Genomic DNA, 21,446 nt, shown 5'->3' with positions numbered 1-21,446 from the left:
TGAGTTGCTGATCTCCCTCTGTACAGTTCGCCTGATTTGTTTCCAAAAGAGAGAGCACAGTCCGACTTCAGCATGCTCTTCGAAATGTCAAAGGGAAAGGCAGAAACACTGCCATTAAATATAGAACATAAAAAGCTGGAATGGAGGCACCGGAGGTGCTGATCACCACGATGATGGTCATGGCTTTATCTTGCAGCAGCGCTGACAGATGGATGATGATGGTGGAGGAATGAACTATAATGAACCCACGTGGAGATAATAAAACTGCAGGGTTATCTATCAGCCTCTTGTAACTTAATAACAGGATCCGCGCTGATGGACCTGACTCAGGTTGATAATGCAGAGCCTGAGTCTCAGGTCAGGCGCATCCTGGAGGAAGTGTCTGGCCTCACCCGGGGGATGGACGCGTTGCTCTCAGCAGGGGGTCCATGCAGGCCGGGCGTCTCCTGGACCCGACGGATGAAGAGCCTGCGCCTCTGCTGCGGCTCACGTCTCCGTTCAGACCGTCCCGACGCGTGTGAAATCCTTTATTTCATTCACGTACGTACAGGATGTGAATTGGATGAGCGTAATCTGTGGGCGTTAGCGCTGCGTTGCTGCTTCACTGCAGATCCAGCAGCACGGAAGATGGAGTGGATCATTTCCCCGCAGAAAATGTTGTTATTATGACGCTAATTGTGTGGAGTCCTGAACCATACAGTAGTTTATGGAAGCAGCATCAGTTCCAGTCAGTGATGGTGAAGACAGAACTAAATAATGATAATGATATAAAATGTATATATCGATTTATGTATTAAATATATAATATATATACTGTAAGTATCCAAATGTACTCTGATTAACTAATTGACTTGTATTTATTTATGCTTGTTGGAGCTGCTGACCAAAGATCCAAATATAAATCTAATGCTTCTTTTCATTTGTAGCAGATTCAATTATTTATCATCAGGGAGGGAGAGAAACTCTTGGGGATTAGAAGAAACAGGGAAGCATGAGTTTGAAGCTTAACTTTATCTTGGAGCAAAGAAAAGTAAAAGGAGTCTACCAAAACAAGGGGCTTAGAAAAAAAACCTCCAAATGACGACGTGAGGAGGAAGAGAATGAAAGTCATGTTTGCTCTGAATCTTCTCTGTAAAGGTTGAAACCAGGAAAGATCCTGATGAGGGGGGACTCATTGAAGATCATTGCAAGGAGAAGAAGACGTGTAAAGTGAAGGAAGCCATGATGATGGAAACAGAAAAGTTTGTGGTGGTGACTGTAATGCATAAGGTTGCCATGGAGACATGCTTAGAAGCTTCAGAGGATTTTTTTCCATCACTACCCAAATAATTCCAGTCAGTATCACGCGGCCTTTTATGTTTCACCACGTTCCCCAGTTAGATGAAACTGTGCTTGAGCCTGAAGCTCCAGCGTCACCACTGTAAAACCACCTTGACCCTGATGGATGGCTGTGCTCACACCGTGGGCAGATCAAAGGAGCTCTGGAGCGCATCGCCGGGGGAAGAAAGGCGAGCGCTGGCAGCTGTTAAACACAAACACCGTAAGTCTGAGATGCCGGTTTCTTGAATTCATTCTGTTTGTTCTTAGGTGGTGGATCGATGAGAAAACACTGCAGCTGTCAATGTGAGAAGCTACATCCTCCTCCTAATAGTGCAACCAATAGCAGCGAAGACACACAGTTTTACAGTTCTGACTCTTACAGTACTATTAAGAGAAATATAACTAGTTAAAACCGGTTGAAAACAGTAATAGTTGGCTTCATCTGCCCCCTGACTTTACTGGGTTTCCCCTCACCACCTGGATGAAAAGTTGCCTAACTGCTGCCGTGTCAGCAATTTATCTCCTGAGACTGTCACGATCCTATTGGAACGTTCTTTCCTTCCTCTCCAGGGAACAAAGCGGAGTGTGAATCGAATGCGGAGTGACAGCTGGATTGGTGGGAAGCTACGGGAATAGAGAATTAGCTTTTCTAAACTGTGTAATCCAGTTATTCAAAGGCCCCCCACGGCATCTGAAGAGGCTGCTGCTGGTTCCCATGACAACCGCTGATCATCTACTAAATTGGAAGGATAGGAAGCATATTAAAAGGTCAGAGACGCTGACCTGTCAGGGTCTGTCTGTGCATCAGAGACCGTTTCTTCGGGAGCTTTTCCTCCAACACTGACTGACGCGGTCACTGTGGCTGTCAACTAAGTGATACATTGAGACTTGCCGGCTGTTTTGTGTTACACACTCCGGGGACGAGGCCGTGCAAAAGGAGGCACACGAGGTAGAAGCAGCTTCTGGGATTTTAATGTCTGAGTCAATTTAGTTTGTGTGCGTGCGACCTCAAAAAGCAGATGAAGCCATTTTTTTGTGTGTTGTCCAGTACCTAAACAAGATACAGACACTGGAATAAAAAGGTGACTCATGATCCACAAGTTCTGAGAAGAATGTCATTTTCCCAACAGTGATGGCCAATATTTAATTTATGAAATAACATACTACCAAATCTCCCATATTGGAAGCATTGATAAGTCCCCTGCTCTCCTGTCCATTCATCTACAGTCAGCGAGGTCCTTCGGCCCCTGGAGCTCTGCAGCTGATGAATCACCGGCCTCAACGTGCAGCACTTCCACAGTTTCACATTCGTCCCCATCTTCCCGTTCGGCTCCAAGGCTCCCAGACAGAGCGCAGACCTACAACGACCCCGCTCACAGTCCCAGCTGAGGACAGAGGGTTGAGATCAGCCGCCGGACACGGACGGAACCCGCATTGACACATAAATGGTATTCAGCACAAACAGCGCCGTGGAACGGAGCAGCAAAGGCTGCAACAGCGACCGCCGCAGTCATTAGGTCTCATTATGTCACACCCGATCTGAGGCCGGGTCCCGGCCGGCCTCGGGGCCCACTGCGTGGGACGCAGCACTCACATGATATCAGGACCTCGGCGTCGGCCTGCGCCGGATGCGATTTCACAGGAGGATGGCGATAACTCACTTTGAAGAAGACGGGGCGCGGTTCACGAAAGGACACAGCAGCAGCAGTCAGTGCGATCACTCACATAGAAACATAAACCTAATTATGCCTGATAGAGCGGTTTTACTGTCTGATGTCATGCAAACTGAACTCACATCATAATTTACTGCTGGAGTAAATGACAGACTTGTGCAAACTGGAATGCTAATAAAAATCCAGTTGGCTTATTATTCGGATGCTGAGTTGGTGCAGTGATGGTGTTTGTTCGAAAGCCTCAGGCCGAAGCGACGAGGGAGCGCCGCTTTCTTCAAAAATTCCCAGTTGCAGACTCTTTATTCTGTGAAGCTGGAAGCGTCAGTCATTGGAGGAGACGCGGAGGCCGACTTAACTTGAAGTACTTCATTTTAATGAAACCATTTGAGCTGCCCTTGAAAACTCCATTCCATTTACTTGAATATATAAAACATTGCCTCAGAAAGGAAAGACTCACGCTGACATCCACATTAAGTTAATTCTAACGAGCTTTCATCAGATGTTGGATTTTAGCGGACCTGGAATCACAACAACAATCTAAACTGCATGTGATGTGTTTGTCTTAATTAAGTGAATTTCATCAGTTGGGGGATTTGGACCATTACGTAACCCTTCAAAGCGTAGTGATACGTTGACACGCGGTTGCATCAGGTGGCCTCACTGTTATGTAAGATGCTATTGGTGGCTGTTGGTGCTTCGCTGTACGTCTGCAGCAGCTGCCTGATGCACTGATGGTCATTTTAGCATCAGCGGCCGTGTGCACTCTGGGAGGAGGTCATGTGACCCCAGCGCCTCTAGGTCGGGATCATACGGAAGCCCACTGTTGCTTATAGAGTCAGAGTGATGGTCTAGTGGGTTTCTATTGTTCTATTTCTATTGTGCGTAACCATGGCAACAATGCATGATAAACTTTGGAGGTAAGGTTTAGTGTATAGGCTCATCTGCAGCATGTGATCTCAACATTCTCATAATGGTGCTAACCACTGATGTAGTTACAGTATTAATTGTAATGGAGGACACTTCTTTTTTACGTTTTAAATATAATAGAACAATCATTTTCTTTTCCTTCAAACTACACCTGATCAGTCTGCATTGTTTTTTACAGTGAGGAGAGGTTCAAAAGGATACTTCTCACCGTACACATCATCACACATGCTTGATATGAGATGAGAGCTCCCTGAATGTATGCACTGTAGCTCTCACAGTGGCTCCTCTACCCCAGGGAGCCAGCGTAAAGTGCCTTGCTCCAGGACACACCTGGTGGGATGGAACAGGCAACCTTCGGCTTCCCAGGCCGAGGCGCCGCCCATTGAGCCACATGACGGCATCTTTACATTTAAACCGATACCGGGGCTGCAGTTAGTGCTGTTCACATCAATATGTCGTCCACAAAACCCCGTAACAAAGCAGCCCATGCGTCCACTGCGCGTCTCCATGGAGGGAGCGTCAGCACATTGAACACAGGCGTGTTACTTCCTTCCCCCATCGCTTGAAAGCACATGTGGGGAACCTGAAGTGCAAGGCACTGCTTTATGTAAAGAGCCCTGTTTAATATTTAATGTGATTAAGTGTGTAGTGCAGGATAACCTACTTAGAACGTAGCGTTTGGAGTCGCAGCGTCCCCTCCACACAGAGAGAAGCAGGTCACTGACACAGTAATACTGAGACCATAGCTACTGTATGAGTGACAGCGAGCGCTCACCACAAACACGCGGCTACGTGGTTGTTGCAGCACATTGTGCCACACGATTTTACAGAATCCACCGACGACTCCCCTCAGACTAACACCTTTTCCTTTCTCCTCATGGAACTTCCACTCCCGAACCCACGAATCTCACGCCAGACCATAGAAACAAAGTGCTCTTACAGAAAAGTAATATCAATGCTAACATACTGTAGGCGGTATTTTTCCCCCAGACGACTGAATTTGTGTTGTCAAAAGCCGCACAATGACAAAGCAGTCGAAACAGAGGCGGAATCTAGAAAATAAATATGCTGTTGTTAATAATCAGCCTGAAAAGTCAGTTTATGTGTTTCACTTCATCACTGAAAGTCTTTATTTATTTTACACTTTCATTATTATTATAACAACACTTCAAAAATTATTACAAAATCTTTACACATTTGATAATAAAAAGGGCAAAAAAACAGGGAGCTCAGCAAAAAAAAATTATATCAATATAAAATATTGTAATGCATTATTCTCCATTGGCACACTAAACTTCAAAAATAGCAAATCATTAGGACTGTGTGGAATTTATAATGTTAGCCTAAAATTAAAATAGTAATCTCATTGGCATACGTTAACTTGTTTGGTCAATACAGTTGCTGTAGGAAACTGACAAACAAACCAACACTGCATTGAGATAAAGGCACAGTTAAAAAAGTCTAATAATTTAGTTGGATGGGGAAGAGGTATAATCATTCATGGGTTGGTGCTCACATACAGAACCATGGTTCTAACGTCACATTGGACCAACAGACCAATGAGTGTAGTGTAATGATCTTAGCTTAAAACTCCACCCAGCCCTCAGAAAACAGCCTTCCGTTATTCATCCATGCGTTTCTATTTGAACTGATCGAGTACTTCCATGCTGCACGAAAGGCAAATAATGAAATAAAGTCTTAAAGCTGAAGATTTGCATCTTGTTAAAGCTTTAGAAACGGGAACAAAGAATGTAAAACAAGCGCGATGGATCAGTGGTCGTGTGTTAAGCATCAATTCTATGGTCCACGTTATGAAGTATGAGGGGATGATGCTGATTTTAAAATACCTACTTGTGAGAATGACTTTAAGTTTTGTTTGGATGCGTTTTAACCTGATTAACCCCCCTTCAACCAAAGCTAAAGAATATAAAGGCACTGAGAAATGAGACACACAGCTGTTCAACGTTTGGCGCACTTACATTAAAGGCCTGTAAACACTAATGAGTGAGCGTTTGGATCCCAGTGGAGGCGTTGGTGACGTCCGATCATCGCTGGAACGATGGAACTGAGAAAGGGTGCGCTTGTTTTGAACACAGACAGACCTCGTGGACTCTGGTCCAGAGTCCGTACGTGGAGGTTGTGGTGGGGCGACGGTGGGAGGGAGGGCCGTGCGTCCATCCTTTCATCGTCTCCGCGCTAGACGTCCTCCCTCCGCTCGCCGCCGTCCGCTTTCTGCGTCAGGAGGAACGCCTCCCACACGGCGAGACACTGGAACACAAGCGCAACGGGCATCATTAAAACGCTGGCGGCGGATGGAGGTCGCCTTTAAACTGAGAGTCCTCGTTATGCTTCATGCGAAGAGCGTCTAGTTCACCGCTGGGCCGTGCTCTGAAAAAAGGGACGTAGCTCTTTCAACCACTCGCGTCCGCTTCATCAGGCAGATAGGGCGTTTGCCTTGAAACATGACTTCATCTGGATGTTGATTTTGTGTCTGCTACAAAAAACCTGAGCATCACAGTGTTTGATTAAATCCAAACTCCATCCCAATGCTTTTCTTTTAAGGAAGATGCTCCATGTGAAGATCAATTCCTATAAAGTTGTATTCATGATGTAAAAGGGACCTACACAGAGACCCCAAAGCTTGAATAACAGGAAGCTATATTTCTGTTGTAACGAGACACTTTCATTTATCATCCTTGTTGTTCGTGTAGTCTTTTGTGAACAGCAGACCGTCACACCTTCACCTCCTGCTTGTGACTGACCGCTGCTTTAGGGTCTTTCTTTGCACGTCGCACCATACATTTGCTGTCAGCTGCTATTGCTTCCGGTGTGACACACCTGTCGGTCACGTTCCAATAAGAAAAAAGGGTTTAGACACAAAGTGAGGTGCTGTCAGACCCGTATTTTACACAAGATCAGCTCAAACCAGTACTTTGGCAGGTTTATCTTCTGAGATCTACTGCTGCATTACAGTAAATTCAAATAAGCTTTGTACAATACTATATTTTTCTAACCAATATAAAAAAGTTGTGCGTGTGTGTGTTCCAGGAACTTTCCCAAATGTCTAAGCAAGCACTTCTCTTTATGCTCCATTTTCATCCGTCTCCCTCTTTCTGTCTCAGTGAAGACACATTATTGCAGTGACAGAGGCGCCCGAGAAGTCCCAGTGTGCGTGTGTGTGTGTGTGTATACGTGTGTGCGCGCGCGCATGCGTTTGTGTGGAAGAAGACTTAACAAAGCGTATCACACTTTTATGGCATAAAAGCAGTTAAGTCGACAGCGGTGGAGGCTGCAATCCATGCAAACAGAGAGTGGAAATGACAAGCACACAGCGACGGGCACGGACACACTCAAAAGCCAATCTGTGAACTCTGTCAACACGCATCAATAAGGCGCCGACGCTTTTTCCAAGGCAACGGCGGTTTGTTTGGAGGTGGTAATAAGTCAGGGGCTCGGCTCGCCGGCGCTCCGTTTAACAGCCAATTCCTCTCAGCGGCACCCACAGAACCTTGGACGGCGGGAGAGTTGGTCACAGAAATGATTTTAGGATGCAGAAATGTCACTGATCAAAACGTCAAAAAAACAGGTAGGACACGTATTAAATTTATAACTTGAGAACTATAGTGATAGAAAACAAAGTAGTCTCATGAGATAGATTTTAACCAGAGCGAGCTCCTTACGTGACCCGTTGCTCACTTCACACCAAACATAGGACTATGTCTTCCTATGATCAGATTATGATGATGGAGCGCCGCTGAGATGAGGAGCGTGAACGTGACCATGAGGACCCAAGGACCCGCCTTCACACATACATGCTCACACCTGCTGAGACCTTGATTCTCCTGAAAAACGCCTATTTTGGTTCCATGTAAACAGTGATTAAACGCAGCGAGGAACAACATGAAGCGTGGACGGCACCAGCTGTTCTTCATGCGGCACCGCTTGGAAGATCTCCTACTGTACGTTTGGCTCCAGAAGCAGGCGCAGCATAAAGGACGCCTCTAACAGAGCAGATTCAGATGTTCCAGTGGAGCACTAAATCTGTCCAAGAAGCCTGGATTTAACAGGCTGCCGACTCAGCAGAGCTTTCTTTAAGGAGGACGACACACAGAGCCGGGAGACAAGGAAACCGATGCGCATTAATCTGGGAACAAATAGAACTGGAAAGAAAAACTGGATTCATTCATTTCTAGTTTACATGGAAAAAAGAGCTGCGCTGAGGTTTTCACTGAGTGAGGCTGGTTTCTACATAATGTTTTATGATATGTCATAACGATGCAGCTAAATGTGCCCAGCTTCTGCTGGAGAAGCCTCTCAACTATTTCCACTTGAATCCAATCTAGTGTGATCCAATCTCTCCTCCAGTCATGTCTTGTCTACATGTTATCATCTAAATCAGTCTGAAATGTGTCAACATTCAAACTATGAAGTAAGTGCACGAGGATTAGAATTTTATGTATTTGAAATTAAAATGAAAAATGCAAATACATGCACCATCTAATTACAAAGGTACACACACACACACACACACTGGGTCAAGCAGACAAACAAGCTCTAATTATGAGGATCATCAGAAAAGCAGAAGCCTAATCAGCTGACGGCCATCCTCTAGGCTTCACTGGTGCCGAACAGGTAAACACAGGAAATCAGGGCAAGCACACACAGATGGCAGCGTACACATGTACACACACACACACACACACACACACACACACACACACACACACACACACACACACACACACACACACACACACACACACACACACACACACACACAGAGGAATTCTCTTCAGCTGGAAAAGATGCATTATCTCCTGTCACGATCCACACACACATTCATTAACATGTGTACAGATGTTGATAGCGCTGCTACTGTAAAAACCTCCATCTCAATCTCGTCCTTTTCCATTTCAACAGGGTGAGAAGGGACAAGCAACACATTTATAAAAGGATTGTTCCCATCAGCCACAAAGCTCACAGAGCCTCTTCTGCAGGGTCCATGTTTGACCCTGAGGGTAACAAAGGTCTGAGTGTTTCTATCTGTTCCACCCGGAGGCAGGTTTAAAAAGCCATTCGGCTCCATTAAAGTTTCATGCCGGCCACTTGCTGCACTAATCGGTGTCTTTTGAATCAATGGAAAGTCTATGACAATCGTTTGCCAAATGTTTCCATTTAGTTTCAGATCAAGGGGATTTAAGCCACACCCACTTTTTTCATAACGGCCCAATCACTGTCAGGTTTTACTCTTGGCCATAATCCCGAGCTGTTGATCTGAATCCATTACCACCTCCTCTGAGATTACAAAATGTAATCAACTAACAATGAAGTCACAGTGTCTCATTGTTACAACGGGAAATGTCTCAATTATAAAAGACGCCGGTCTGTGACATGTTGCTGCAATACAGTGCAACAGCTGTCCAAACGTGCCATCGCTGCCCACAACAGCAGCAAATGACGGTGACACGTTTCTGTTTGAGCCCCGGCAAAGCAAAGTCCCTGCTGCTATGAGGTAACCATGGCAATAGAGGGGAAGAACGAGAGAGCGGAACACAGCTCATCACTGCTCTGCATCTACACGGTGATTGTGCAGCCAGCAGTTGTGACTCTTAGCTAACTCACAGAGTACATGTGGGGAAGCCTTGAGCCTGTGCTGACGTGTGCTGGTCAGCGATGATGACTGAGGCCTGGTGCCGGTGTGATCTGGGCTCACGCTTGAACCCGATGGGGCGAACGAGCTCAGGCCCAGCGCTGATCGTTGCCGTGGGTTTGGCTGGTGTTCAGCCTGAACCCCATCAACGGCTGAGTACAACCACTGGCTGTTTCCTCTCTCGTATCTCGCTACGGCACCAGCGCATCCCTGTTCTGCTGCTCCCACGCGCAGCAATGGCCTCGCAGCACGGCTTAAACTCCACACGCAGCTGTGCATGCGGCGCGTCTCTAGCAGCAGGAGGATATTCATAAGGAAGGACGGCAAAGGATTATCAGAGAGAGAGAGAGAGAGAGAGAGGAACTCCCAACATTCAGGATTTCCCCACGTACACATGAACTGAGCAGCTGAAGCACATGACTGTAACAACACATGCTGCGCTGGTGCATCACTGGACACATTTCTGCAACGCTACCATGAGGATCATGTTGTGTCTCCATTGTCTAACGCGCTGAAGTGGCTGAAGGACCAGCCCATAGGGACACATGAAGGCTACCGTCTCCTCTGCAAGGCCGCACACTGACTGTGAGAACACGGGGCCTGGCGCGTGAGGCCCCAGCGCCGCTGTGACCTACAGGGACGGAGGCGTTCAGGGCCCTCTGGTCCAAACCGCTCCACACCTCGACCACAGGCCGCTGCTGCGCTTTCATTGCCGGCTCCTCCCTCGCTCTGAGCTAATGGTGCAGGTCACATGGGAACAAGTGCCCCAATGGGAGGTTCCACAACGCAACTCGCTCTCTTTACTGACGCATTCATTAGCCACCGATGCAACGATTCTTTAAATCTCCACTGAGAGGCATTTCTCCGTTTGCGTAAAGCAAAGCTGCTCGCGTACCGGCTTAGACGTGTGTAACACTATTGTTTCCTTTCAGCTCCGTCATCAGGTGTGCGATGGGGCGTGGAACATTACCCCACCAGACACAAACTCAAACGGCCGAAAAGGCATCAACCGAGGCGGAGATTGATCAACCCCCGCTAGCCGGCCGGCCGGCGCCACATTATTATTGTTTCCACCCGCAGACATCATTATTCTCCGGCCCTTTTCTTTATGTGTCCCTGTCTCCCATTTCCTGCCCCTCGTGTGCAGCTCGGTGGCAGGAACCCTCCCAGGTGCGCCGTCTTATTAGATCCTCATAGGCCATTTCTCCGCTCCACCCTGATAAATCATTCACGTGCCCCGTGGGCGCGCACAAGCCCGGCTCCGCACCCGAATAACAATGGCAGCACGGACGGTGCGGTGCGGTCGGGCCGAGCGGCGGAAGCCGAGGACAGCGCCACCGGTCCGGGCTGTTGTGCAACACTGAGCTCAGCTCTGCAGTGAGTCACTACGAGGAACGTAATGCGATGTGACCGTCGCTTGTCTTAATAATAGACTCCAGGCTTATTTGAGGAGGAAGAAAACACTTCATTAACACGTGGGGGGGAGAATATGACCGTCCTCTGCAGCTCCTGTGGCGAGAAGGTCGTCTGAGGTCATCTTGGGGCATTACCACCCCAGCCCGCTGAAGGCCCATGCCTTTACAACTCCTACGTCAGTTGATTTCAGAGTTAGGGAGTTTTATACGATCTCAGTCTCTCTTTTTATAACCATCACATTAATGATCCTTTGCCGATTAACCAAATTAGCTGCGAATGTTCTTCCTGCTCGTCCTAGTGCACTTACTTTCCAAGCCTCTCCTACCACTGTCACAGCTTTAAATTAATTTATTTCATAAAAGCATACTTTACTACACGTAATGACGGGTTATAGGACATTAGCAAATCAAGTGACTTTAGTTTGGCTGATTTTTCAAACATTCTGCTTGTAACAGATTAATCTGGATTTGATATTTTGCAGCGAGCGATCAGTCAGAATGTCATAACGTGCTCACAGCAGGAGACGACTAATGTTTGCCTAAAGGAGGAAACGATACAAAGCAATGGGCATGTTTTGTTTCTAATGCAAATTTGAAGGCTGCTCTGGTTGGAATTCATTGACCACACGCCTTTAACATCGTCTTCCTTTAGCTGCTCGTGAGTCTGATGACTCACAACATGACTGCGGGCAGGAAAGTGATCATTTAAATTGCAAACACCCCTCTATGCAAAGTATGACCTGAGCTTTAGCCTGGTACATAATGTAGGCGGCGTCTTCCCCAGCTCCACCTGCAGCCCAGTAGAGCTGGGATCGACTCCAGCAGGGCGCGAAGAAGAGGTACAGACGATAAAGGACGTCTGCATCATTAACAAATTGGATGTCAATTACTTTGTGTGGAACTCCACACATAATCCAAGAGTCCACCTACGAAACTTAATACGGTGCATTGTAGTTCCTAACATGCTAATCTTCCGACTACATTTTGGAAACAGCAGGTATTATGCAGCTGGAATCAATTCTCCAAGGACGTAGAAGCGTGTCAGAACCCAGCAGGTGTTTGAGGGTGTAATTAATACAGGTGGAGGGGAAGCAAACCTCACGCGTGCACAGGCTCCAGTGACTGAAAACGAATTCATAAAATCATCTTCACAGAATTCAAACGTGCGACGTTTGCTCTATCCGTGTGGGATCCGTTTGTGTGTATACAGTAAAGGGTTGGATTTCAAAAGACATGGCAACTTTTCGAGGAACAGGGTTTGGATTAGAAACATTTATGCTTTTAGAATTTCATGTAGAGAAACATCTTAAGCTTGAAGAACAGCTCCCAGCCCTGTTTTGTGTTTATTTTTAATTAATCCTCCATAAGACAAGAAGGCAATCTGTGTAAACACACTACACACACACACTACACACACACACAGACACACACACACCTCTTTTCAACTTCTAATTGGGAGCATCTTTAGAGATTAAAAGCATTTTTAGTATATTCAAATGCAGGAAGAAAAAATGTGTTGTATAAGTCATTGTGCACAAAAAGCAGCTTTGCTTCATTTCAGCCAATGAGGGCCAACCTGTGTCTGAACGCTGCGGCTCCAGCTTATGTTTCCACTATGACTGTATTAGAAATGATTTCACATTCCGAGGTCAAGTGGCCTTTGGCGGCTTCTACAAGCGCGCGCACACACACACACACACACACACACACACACACACACACACACACACACACACACACACACACACACACACACACACACACACACACACACACACACACACACACACACAGCTGGTGCTCGTTCGCTGCATCGCGCTGCTTCGCCGGGGGCCACCGTGGTGGTGATGAGCGTTTTTGTCAGCGCTGCTGTGGGCAGAGGCCAGGAGAGATGGCCTGCCCCTGCTGAGAGGAACCCAAACATGACAAGGACACGCACAACCGCTATTATTACCCTCACTGTAAACCCATGTCCAGCCAAACACACACAAACACTGGTGGAGTCACTTTTGGACTAATATAAAGCTAAGAAATATATTTAAAGAGAAAGGACCAAACCCACAAAGACACAACGGTCTCTGGGGCTTCATGCTGGCAGGCGTCGGGATGCCGCTCACCTCATTACACCGACGAGCAGCGATGCCCCCCAGAACAAACAGGGCTTCTGAAAAGCAGTTTGAGGTGGAGAATTAAACCTAACGCGCTGCCACCCTCTGCTGGCTGAACTCCAGTGCCGCCTCCGAAGCAGAGGGAGGCAGGTTTCTGTGGCGCGCAGCTTCCTACCAACACCTTGAACGGACTGGATGATTATTGCTTTGTCTCACTCCGCTGTGCTCCCTCCTCCCAGCTTCCCCCATTGTTCTTTCTCTGCATGTAATTAACCGTTGTCTCTGCTGGGCTGCCTGCTCGTTAATCTGCATACACAGTGTGGGATTGTCTCCACTGCAACTGGAGCTGGTCTTTCTCTTCGTCCCATCTCGCTCTTTAAACAGTGAGAAAGGATGCAGTGATTTTGGGAAGACTCTACAGTATTTGCTGTTTTCCTCCTTTGTATTTTATAATAATGCAAAAAAGTATATTCATATGATGTACAACAGACAGTTTGTGTACAAAGTGCAGCCAAAGCAATTTCACCTAAGGGAAACTAAGCAAGTCACCAATAACTTCACTGTGTATTTGGACTGTGGGAGGAATATTCACCTCTTGACCTCAAACGTCCTCAATGCACACTGAACACGAGTGAATTGAATTTTACTTGTCCAATGCTTGCGAATGAGGCTGCACGTGTGTTTGAACACTGGTATGAGAACAGCAGTGCTTCATCCCTGTTTTATTGCGTTTTACTTTTCCCTCAAATAAAGAGAGTGGCTTTAGTTTATTGCTTGTGTGCGAGTCACACACACACACACCTGTGATTCCAGAGTATTTATTACGCACACACCCAAACATCAGACACACTGTACGGCAAAAGAGCATGGAGTCAACCCCCAGAACAGACACTTGAACGCACCTTCTCATAGTAGTCCACGTTCTTCTCAGCAGTGGAAATAAAGGCTGATTTGAGGTCCGCTCTCATGCTGTTCTTCCAGTGGGACCAGTCCCCTTTCAGGGCATTGTTGGCTAGCTCCACCCGGTCGGCCAGAGCATCCACCTCGTCCCGCATCTGCCCGTCAAACACACAAATCAACAACCCAACATCAGAGAGAACAAATCAGGACAACTCTTGCTCACTTTGACGGCACCGTGGTGCAGAAGCAGCACAAACAAACGTAATCAGACAAACTGTTTGTTCAAAGGTCTGTTGCCCCAGAGCCTGCTGGGGTTTCATGTCTAGTACACGCGCGCACGCACGCACGCACGCACGCACGCACACACGCACACAGTCGGAGAAATATTTGTTTTATGAAAACTACTGTGAATGTAATTTACTAAAATAAATAGAAATAAAAAAATGTCAAAATTATTAATAAATCATTTCGATCAGTGGTGGCACTGATACTTCATTGCCTGAAGTCAAACAGGCATACAACTTTTTAAATGAAAGCAACATCGCCCCCTTGTGGCTAAGATGTGTCATTGAATCTTTTTTTAATGCCTCAATAAAAACTAAATTTTCCAAATAAAAGCTCATGTTAAAGTTTACACAGACAATTTTCTATACTGTTTTGAAATGCACATTATGGCTGGAAACCTCTGCTCACTTTCCTGCATGACTGCTTGTATTCATGGCCATTCATCCAGATCTGATAACATTGTCATCGGCTACAAATACGTGCACTGCCGCACAAACGGTGACAAAAGACGTCACATTCTTTGGGTTCTAGTCGTTGGTACAGTGGCTTCCAGCTATGACTGAACAGACAGCAGACGTTTGTGTACAAACAGTGCTATGACTAAGTGCCACAGGAACAGCAGCACGACCGACCAACCCAGACTCGTGCTCACTAAAAAAAACATTGTCCCCTATTACTATATTTATCCACTAACAGTGTTGGCCTCCCTAATTTGAGAAATTAATAACTCAAAGGCGAGTGTAAATGAAATAACACATGCTTTTCCTGGGTGCTCATTCAGCTCAGCATGTGGCCGCATCACTTCTTTGACAACAAGCGCACTGAAAAACAGTAACAAAAGAATCCATTTGATTTTTTCTCCCCACCTCTCATTAGTGCAGACTGATATGAAGCTGGAGGACTGAATTAACGATGTCCGCGCACACACTCACACACACAAGTGGCTAATTAAAGCCGGGATATAATACAAGTCTGTGGGGGAATATCTCAGTCCTTCTTCTTAATTAAAATCCCACAGATGGATTTTGATATCAGATACAACACACACACACACACACACACACACACACACACACACACACACACACACACACACACACACACACACACACACACACACACACACACACACACACACACACACACACACACACACACACACACACACAGAGTTAGGTGTTAAAAAATAGCTGTGTCCTTTGCTTGCCTAATTTCACGTCTTCATTCTTTGTCTGCTGACATTTTGAAGCGAGTCGCTGTCTAAAAATGATACCGGGAATTTTCATTACTCCACGATTAGCTGCTGGGCTTACAGTGAGAAATAATATTGACTGCTCCTATTCCCACTGAGCTGAAGACTGACTTGCAGTCAACAAGCTGGGATATTTAGATAATCCTCCCAGGAAGCCTCTTTCCTCCCCAATATAAGTTGAGGGTGGCCCTGTGAGAGAGGCCCCACTTCATGCTTCACTTTATTACACATAATCTCTTGGAGGATTGGATGGGAGGACACACAAACGGGAACGGAGAAGGGGTGTGTGTGTGTCTGATTTTCTGTCAAAGTGTGTGGGATGTAAAAAAAATGTACTTACTGCTTCTTGGTCAACTTTTTTGGTTGCTAGAATCTCATCCTTGGCTTCAAACTCTGCCTGGATGTTGTCTCTACGTCTCAGCACCGCCTGTGATGAACACGTGAAGAGTTTCTTCAGTAAAGTCACATCTTGATCTCACCATCAGTGCACTCGTGTTGTTTATATAAACAATTTTAATAATAATTAGCTTCCTAAAAGCACCAAGGGTTCGGGTTTGAGTGTCCACCTGTGGCCAGAGATCAGGGGAGCTGGGAGTCGAACCAACAACCCTGGATCAACAAACAACTGGAACGTGGTGCACGTTTATAAAATAAAAACACAAAAACTAAATTGAATTCATAACCATAATGACTTGCCATGAAGTGGTATTTCTCGCAGTGTCTGTTTGGTTTTATACAAATCTTTGTTTGACCTTTACGCAGAGTTAATCTGTCAATCAAAAGTCAGCGCTGTGACCTATACGTATCCTGGGAGGAGCTAGTTGGGGGAGTGTGAAATAATGTTGGCTTAACAGTTTGGATTAACGGATTTTCATTTATTACTTTGTTGATCCACAGTTTTAGAAGCACAGGAAAAAAACTTAAATGCATAAAGCGTGTAAATATCAGACATGTTGTCTCCGGACTCACCTTCAGTGTCTCAGCACACAGGACGTACTCGTGCAGGACCGGAACCAGCTCCCCCGACAGATGCTGGATCTGCTCCTCGGATTCTTTGCGGCACTGTTCAACGCAGCCGGCCACACCCCTGAGCGGGTCGGCCAGGTCCTCCTCCAGCCCGGCCCACTGCGCGTAGATGGGGCCGTACTGCTTGAGTTCCTCCAGATACTCTGGAAACGCAAAGGATGCGTTAAAAGCCAACATTACACCACAATAACCCTAAGAGTGTGATTTCTCTTGAACGCAGCCTGTATCGCGGCATCTTTAAGCTGTGCAGTGGTACCTCTCTGCTCTTTAATGATCCTCTGGGCGACTTTGTCCACGCAGCTGATTTTGCTGCTGAAGTCTTCCACGTACTCCTGCATGCGAACGACCTCCTCCGGTCGGCTCCTCAGTCCTCGCACCGAGTTGGCCACCGACCTCATGGTCTCCCCCATCCAGCTCAGGAAGCTCGTACCCTGCCTCTTGTGGGGTGTCAGATCCTGCAGAATCGCACATCTTCGAGAGTTAAGTAAAATGCACCAGGGAAACACCGTCGCCTCATTTCTGCGTAAACCACCTGTGCAGTGAGGAAGACTTTGAGGTGCTCGCTGTAGGACAGGATGGGGTGCTCAGAAATCTTGACGAGGAAGTGGTGCAGAGATTTCCTCCTGGACTCGACGAAATCACTGTTGAAGCGATCCATCATGCCCTTCATCACAAACTTCTCAGGCAGCGGCTGAGGAAGGACCCAAACTTAGCAATTAGCCAGAGAGCTACGAAATGCGAGCGCGTGTGACCTGTGAAGCGCTCTGGTCTCCTGTAGAGGGAAGAGATGCATACGTGGATGATGAGCGTCGGGTGGTTCTCCTCCAGTTTGCTTCGGAGCCAGAGGAAGTCCTGGTAGCGCCGGCGTACCTCGTACTCGCAGGAGTCGAACTCGCTCCGCGTGGTCTAGGGAGAATCTCAACAGGTGATTCTAGCGCTAACGTCACTGCTCGGACACGTCGAGCTCACGTGCATGACGATGAGAGGGCGTCACCTTGGTTACGACACTGTACAAGATGTAGGTCTCGATGGCAGTGACGTGGCTCTCTGGGTTGTCGACGGTGATGAAGAGGTCCTTGGCGTTGGCATCGTGCTGCTGCTCGTCATCCTCCTCCAGTCTGTACTGGTTGACCATGGAGCCGGGAGAGTTGGGCACAGGGTTCCCGTCCACCAGGGACGTGTTCTGGACCGAAGAGAACCAAGCCATCATTCACCCACTGATTTGATTAGAGTCCAAACTTGCCCAAACTTTGAGTTTCGATGTCAGCTCAAGTTAAAGCGGGAAGTCAACATTTCAGGAAATAGACTCGTTTGACACCAGCCACTGCAGAGTGTGTCCATTAAACTGACTGCCAAGGAACGACGGCTGCAACGGGGGAAACCAGCCAGTTGAGCTCTGCGTGAAGTAACTAAATCCAACCATCTACGCCGCTAAAGCCCGGTGGTTTCAACACACTGCACACGCTTTAATTGCTACGGAACAACAACCGCCACTTTATGAACAACTGTGTTCCAGACGTGTGTCGACAGAGGCAATGGTTTCACGGGCACTAATTGGTGAAAGAGTGCGTCTGAGTCTTTTGGTGACTTTCCAGGCGGTTGTGTTAATCTGTGGTTTACTTCTGATGGAAGAAAAACAAAGGAAACAAGTTTGCAGTTGAAAAAGCATGTTACTTTACTTTTACTGTCTCACACAGAACTATTGCACCAAATCAATGCAGAATTAAGGCATTGAATATTCCTAAAATCAGGTTTACCGTACGTTAGTACCCTGAAAATTGCACTCTATACAGTAGCTTAACATAATGGAATGGAGAACACAACTGGACAACGTCTACACTGTAAACATCACATGACAATTCTTTTATAGCACTAGCTGTTCTGTGAACACCATGAATATCTGACCAGCCCTGGAAGCCATCTGGGCCCTGTGGGCGCATTTACACTGTGTGAACCCATCCAGACGGTGTGTGGGGCAAAGTACTCGACGGCGCTGAATGTGCTCTGGTGAAAGGAATTAAACGAGAGGTTTCCTGGATTCATAGAGAAGGCGTCACCAATAGAGCGGAGGTCAAAGGTCAAGGCTTATTTTTACATATACAGGAATAACCAGGAAGAGCCATGGGAACAGAGACAGAGAGGACCCATGTTTGGTACAGTATATCCAAATTTGACGTTTATGACATCTACAGTTTTTACATTCAAATGAGCCACGTTATGAAAACGGCATAACGGCACAAACACCATCGCTCCGGCTGAGAAGCTGCGTTGGTCAGCAGAGAGCCGACGGCCTCACCCCCACCCCACCCCCTCGTGCCGCCTCGTGCCACAGCACAATGACAACAGACGCGCCGTGACTATGCAGCTGTCAGCTGAGCGCACGGCGCAGGCACCGGCCGGAACATCCACGGCCGGACCGCGTGACGGGCCGACGCCGCCCGCTGCAAAAGGCCTCAGCAGCAGCAGCAGCAGCAGCAGCAGCAGCAGCAGCAGCAGCAGCAGCAGCAGCAGCAGCAGCAGCAGCAGCAGCAGCCTCTACCTGTCTGCAGCCGTCAGACCGGAGCGCACCAGAGCGGAGCTGTCACCAAAGCTGTTTAAAGCTATACATGGCTTCGAAAGGCCCCTCAGGCAAATGTATCCAAATTAAATGCACTCATCATTCAGTTCAGCTTTAGTGCAAACAGGAAGCTTCGGGCAAAACTCGGATGAAAATGGCCTCGCTTGTTGAGGCCATTTTGTAACAGAAGGTTTCACAGCAGAGATAAAACTAAACTGTCCGAAGCACATTCCATCAGTGATGTTGCTATGGTTACCTACGTTAACTCACTGTACAGAGGTTTAGATTTTGGTTCTTCCAATAACCATATTCCCCAAATTGAGTCACTAGTTGGACAGAAGTTCGTTTTTAATACTTACTAAAAGCTGCTGAATTACCTTTTTCCACACGAGCGTCTGCTTGTATCTCACTTTGCCAAGTAAACATAAAGAAACGGTGCATTTCTGTAAATGTCATGACACTGAGTAGCACCGAGGTAACCTTTCTAGGACCTGTTTAGTTCCAGCAGCAGACACATGTCCGTCTGAGGAGGCACCTGTGGCTGGAAGTGACTTCAGGAGGAGAGAAAGAAGGAAAGGACCAACGCGTTTTCCAACCGCACTCGGTTAAAGCGGCTGCAGGGACGTCGAGCTGCAGGAGGAGGAAGAAAGTCACCTTCCAGACTGGAAGTAGCAGACAGCTTAGCAGGCTGGAAGCTGAAGGCTTTATTCTGTACTAAACCAGTAGCCCAGTCTGGTTTTATAACTCTGCACACGTGTGGTGAAGGATTGTGTAGTTTGATGCATTTCCAATAGAGGCACTAATGGCTCATTTCACCCTGACATTACTGTCACTCATGCTCATCAGGCTGATAATAAAGACACCCAGAGATATTTTCTCAAATAATTGATAGAAAATCTAGGAAATAATGTTTTTAATGGTTGTAAATTAAAAATAAACTCGCACTGTAGCATATGGAAGCCACTCATTCTATTCACTGCCAATGATAAATCCTCTAGTTTCAGAAACCCACACCAAGAAGTGTTTGGGAAATATGAAAGAATATTTATTGACAGCACGCAGTCACGTGGCCAGTCAGCCACGCCCTCCCTACCTGGCAACTTCCTGAAACATCTTCCGGTTCAGGTTTCACGTAAATCTCGGATTATTTAGATTTTTCAGTGTTTCAAAATAAAACAACAAATCGTGGCTCAATGGTTTACAAGTCATACTGGACGTTTGTGACATGAACGGCAGTCTGAATTATTAAAAAGCAGCCAGCGTCATTAAAATAATTTCCTACAGCGTTTGTGGGTGATCGGCCCTGATCCACACACTTTCTCGCAGGCTGAGTAAGGTCGCACCAAACTGAATAGACAAAAGTCCCAACACAAGGTGGTCTTCAATCTGCGTGTGCTATAAGACACAGGAAAACAATCCTCGAAAACTTTTTTAAATCTCGGAGTGTAATAGCCTAACTCTGCACCTACATAAATCAACAAAACCCACTAATTCCACCAAAGTATGTCCACGTATGTTCAACTGATCGCTTCAAAGTAACTAAATTGGGTTAGAGTTGAAACGTTACGAGATCAATGGAGCCTATAGTTGAGTTTAGCTTGAAATGGACGGGGGTTTTGTCTCTGTTGCGTTGCGTTTAATGACAGGTTCTAAGGTCGGCTCATCAGCTGACCCACAACCTTTCGCCCCACTTCCTTCTCTACGTGTGCACGCGCCGAAACGAACACGCAAACGTGTTCCTTCCACAAGCTGGGGCTCAAGTCGCTTTACGAGCGACACGGTGAGATCCACGTAGCGAGGACGAACGGGAGGAGGAGGAGGCCGTCGGATCATTGAGAGGAGACGGACGAGCGCTTCACACTCGCTTGTTGTCGTGGAGCTTTGCTTTACAGTACCTTGCTGAAAACCTCCAGGTCGTCGTCCTCGTCCAGGTCCAACATGTGTTCCGGTAAGTCCGCAGGGACCGTCTGTTCGCTCATCTCACTCGCAAACTTCCTAAAAGGACGGAGATCATCGGACAGACATGGGAGGTGAAACTTCCAGCACAACTTCAGAGCAGCAGCAACGGCGATGTGACGACAACACTTCCTCCAGAGCGTTTCAAAGTAAAAGCCCAGTAAAAGCTACTGAACGCAATGACGGAATTCAGAGAAACAATATATGCTTAGAATATAATCAAGCCCATATACTACATATACATTTTTAAAATTGTGCCTTTTTAGTGGCCACATCATGTTAATATCAAGTTAAAATTTGGATTTGTAACATTTGCATGAATAAATGACCCATGTGTTGGTACCAAACGAACCCTCCAGAAAACATCTACATGGAAT

The 21,446-nt window shown here is 46.8% G+C and overlaps 1 protein-coding gene across 1 annotated transcript; it reads right to left on the bottom strand.

Annotated features, from left to right (window-relative positions):
• Positions 1-5,018: 5,018 nt before the first annotated feature.
• snx7 (sorting nexin 7) lies at positions 5,019-21,197 on the bottom strand. Its single transcript, XM_029148020.3, has 9 exons — positions 21,009-21,197; positions 17,551-17,739; positions 17,352-17,462; positions 17,089-17,247; positions 16,813-17,011; positions 16,500-16,699; positions 15,871-15,957; positions 13,996-14,148; positions 5,019-6,188 (listed from the first exon to the last, which is right to left on the bottom strand). Exons 1-9 carry the CDS (start codon positions 21,090-21,092, stop codon positions 6,117-6,119), a joined length of 1,254 nt encoding a protein of 417 aa, XP_029003853.1. The 5' UTR covers positions 21,093-21,197; the 3' UTR covers positions 5,019-6,116.
• Between the last annotated feature and the right edge of the window lie 249 nt (positions 21,198-21,446).

Source organism: Betta splendens, chromosome 4 (assembly GCF_900634795.4).
Source record: "Betta splendens chromosome 4, fBetSpl5.4, whole genome shotgun sequence".
NCBI lineage: Eukaryota > Metazoa > Chordata > Actinopteri > Anabantiformes > Osphronemidae > Betta > Betta splendens.
The sequence above is the reverse complement of the archived record's forward strand: the minus strand, read 5'-3'. Positions and strand labels throughout refer to the sequence as shown.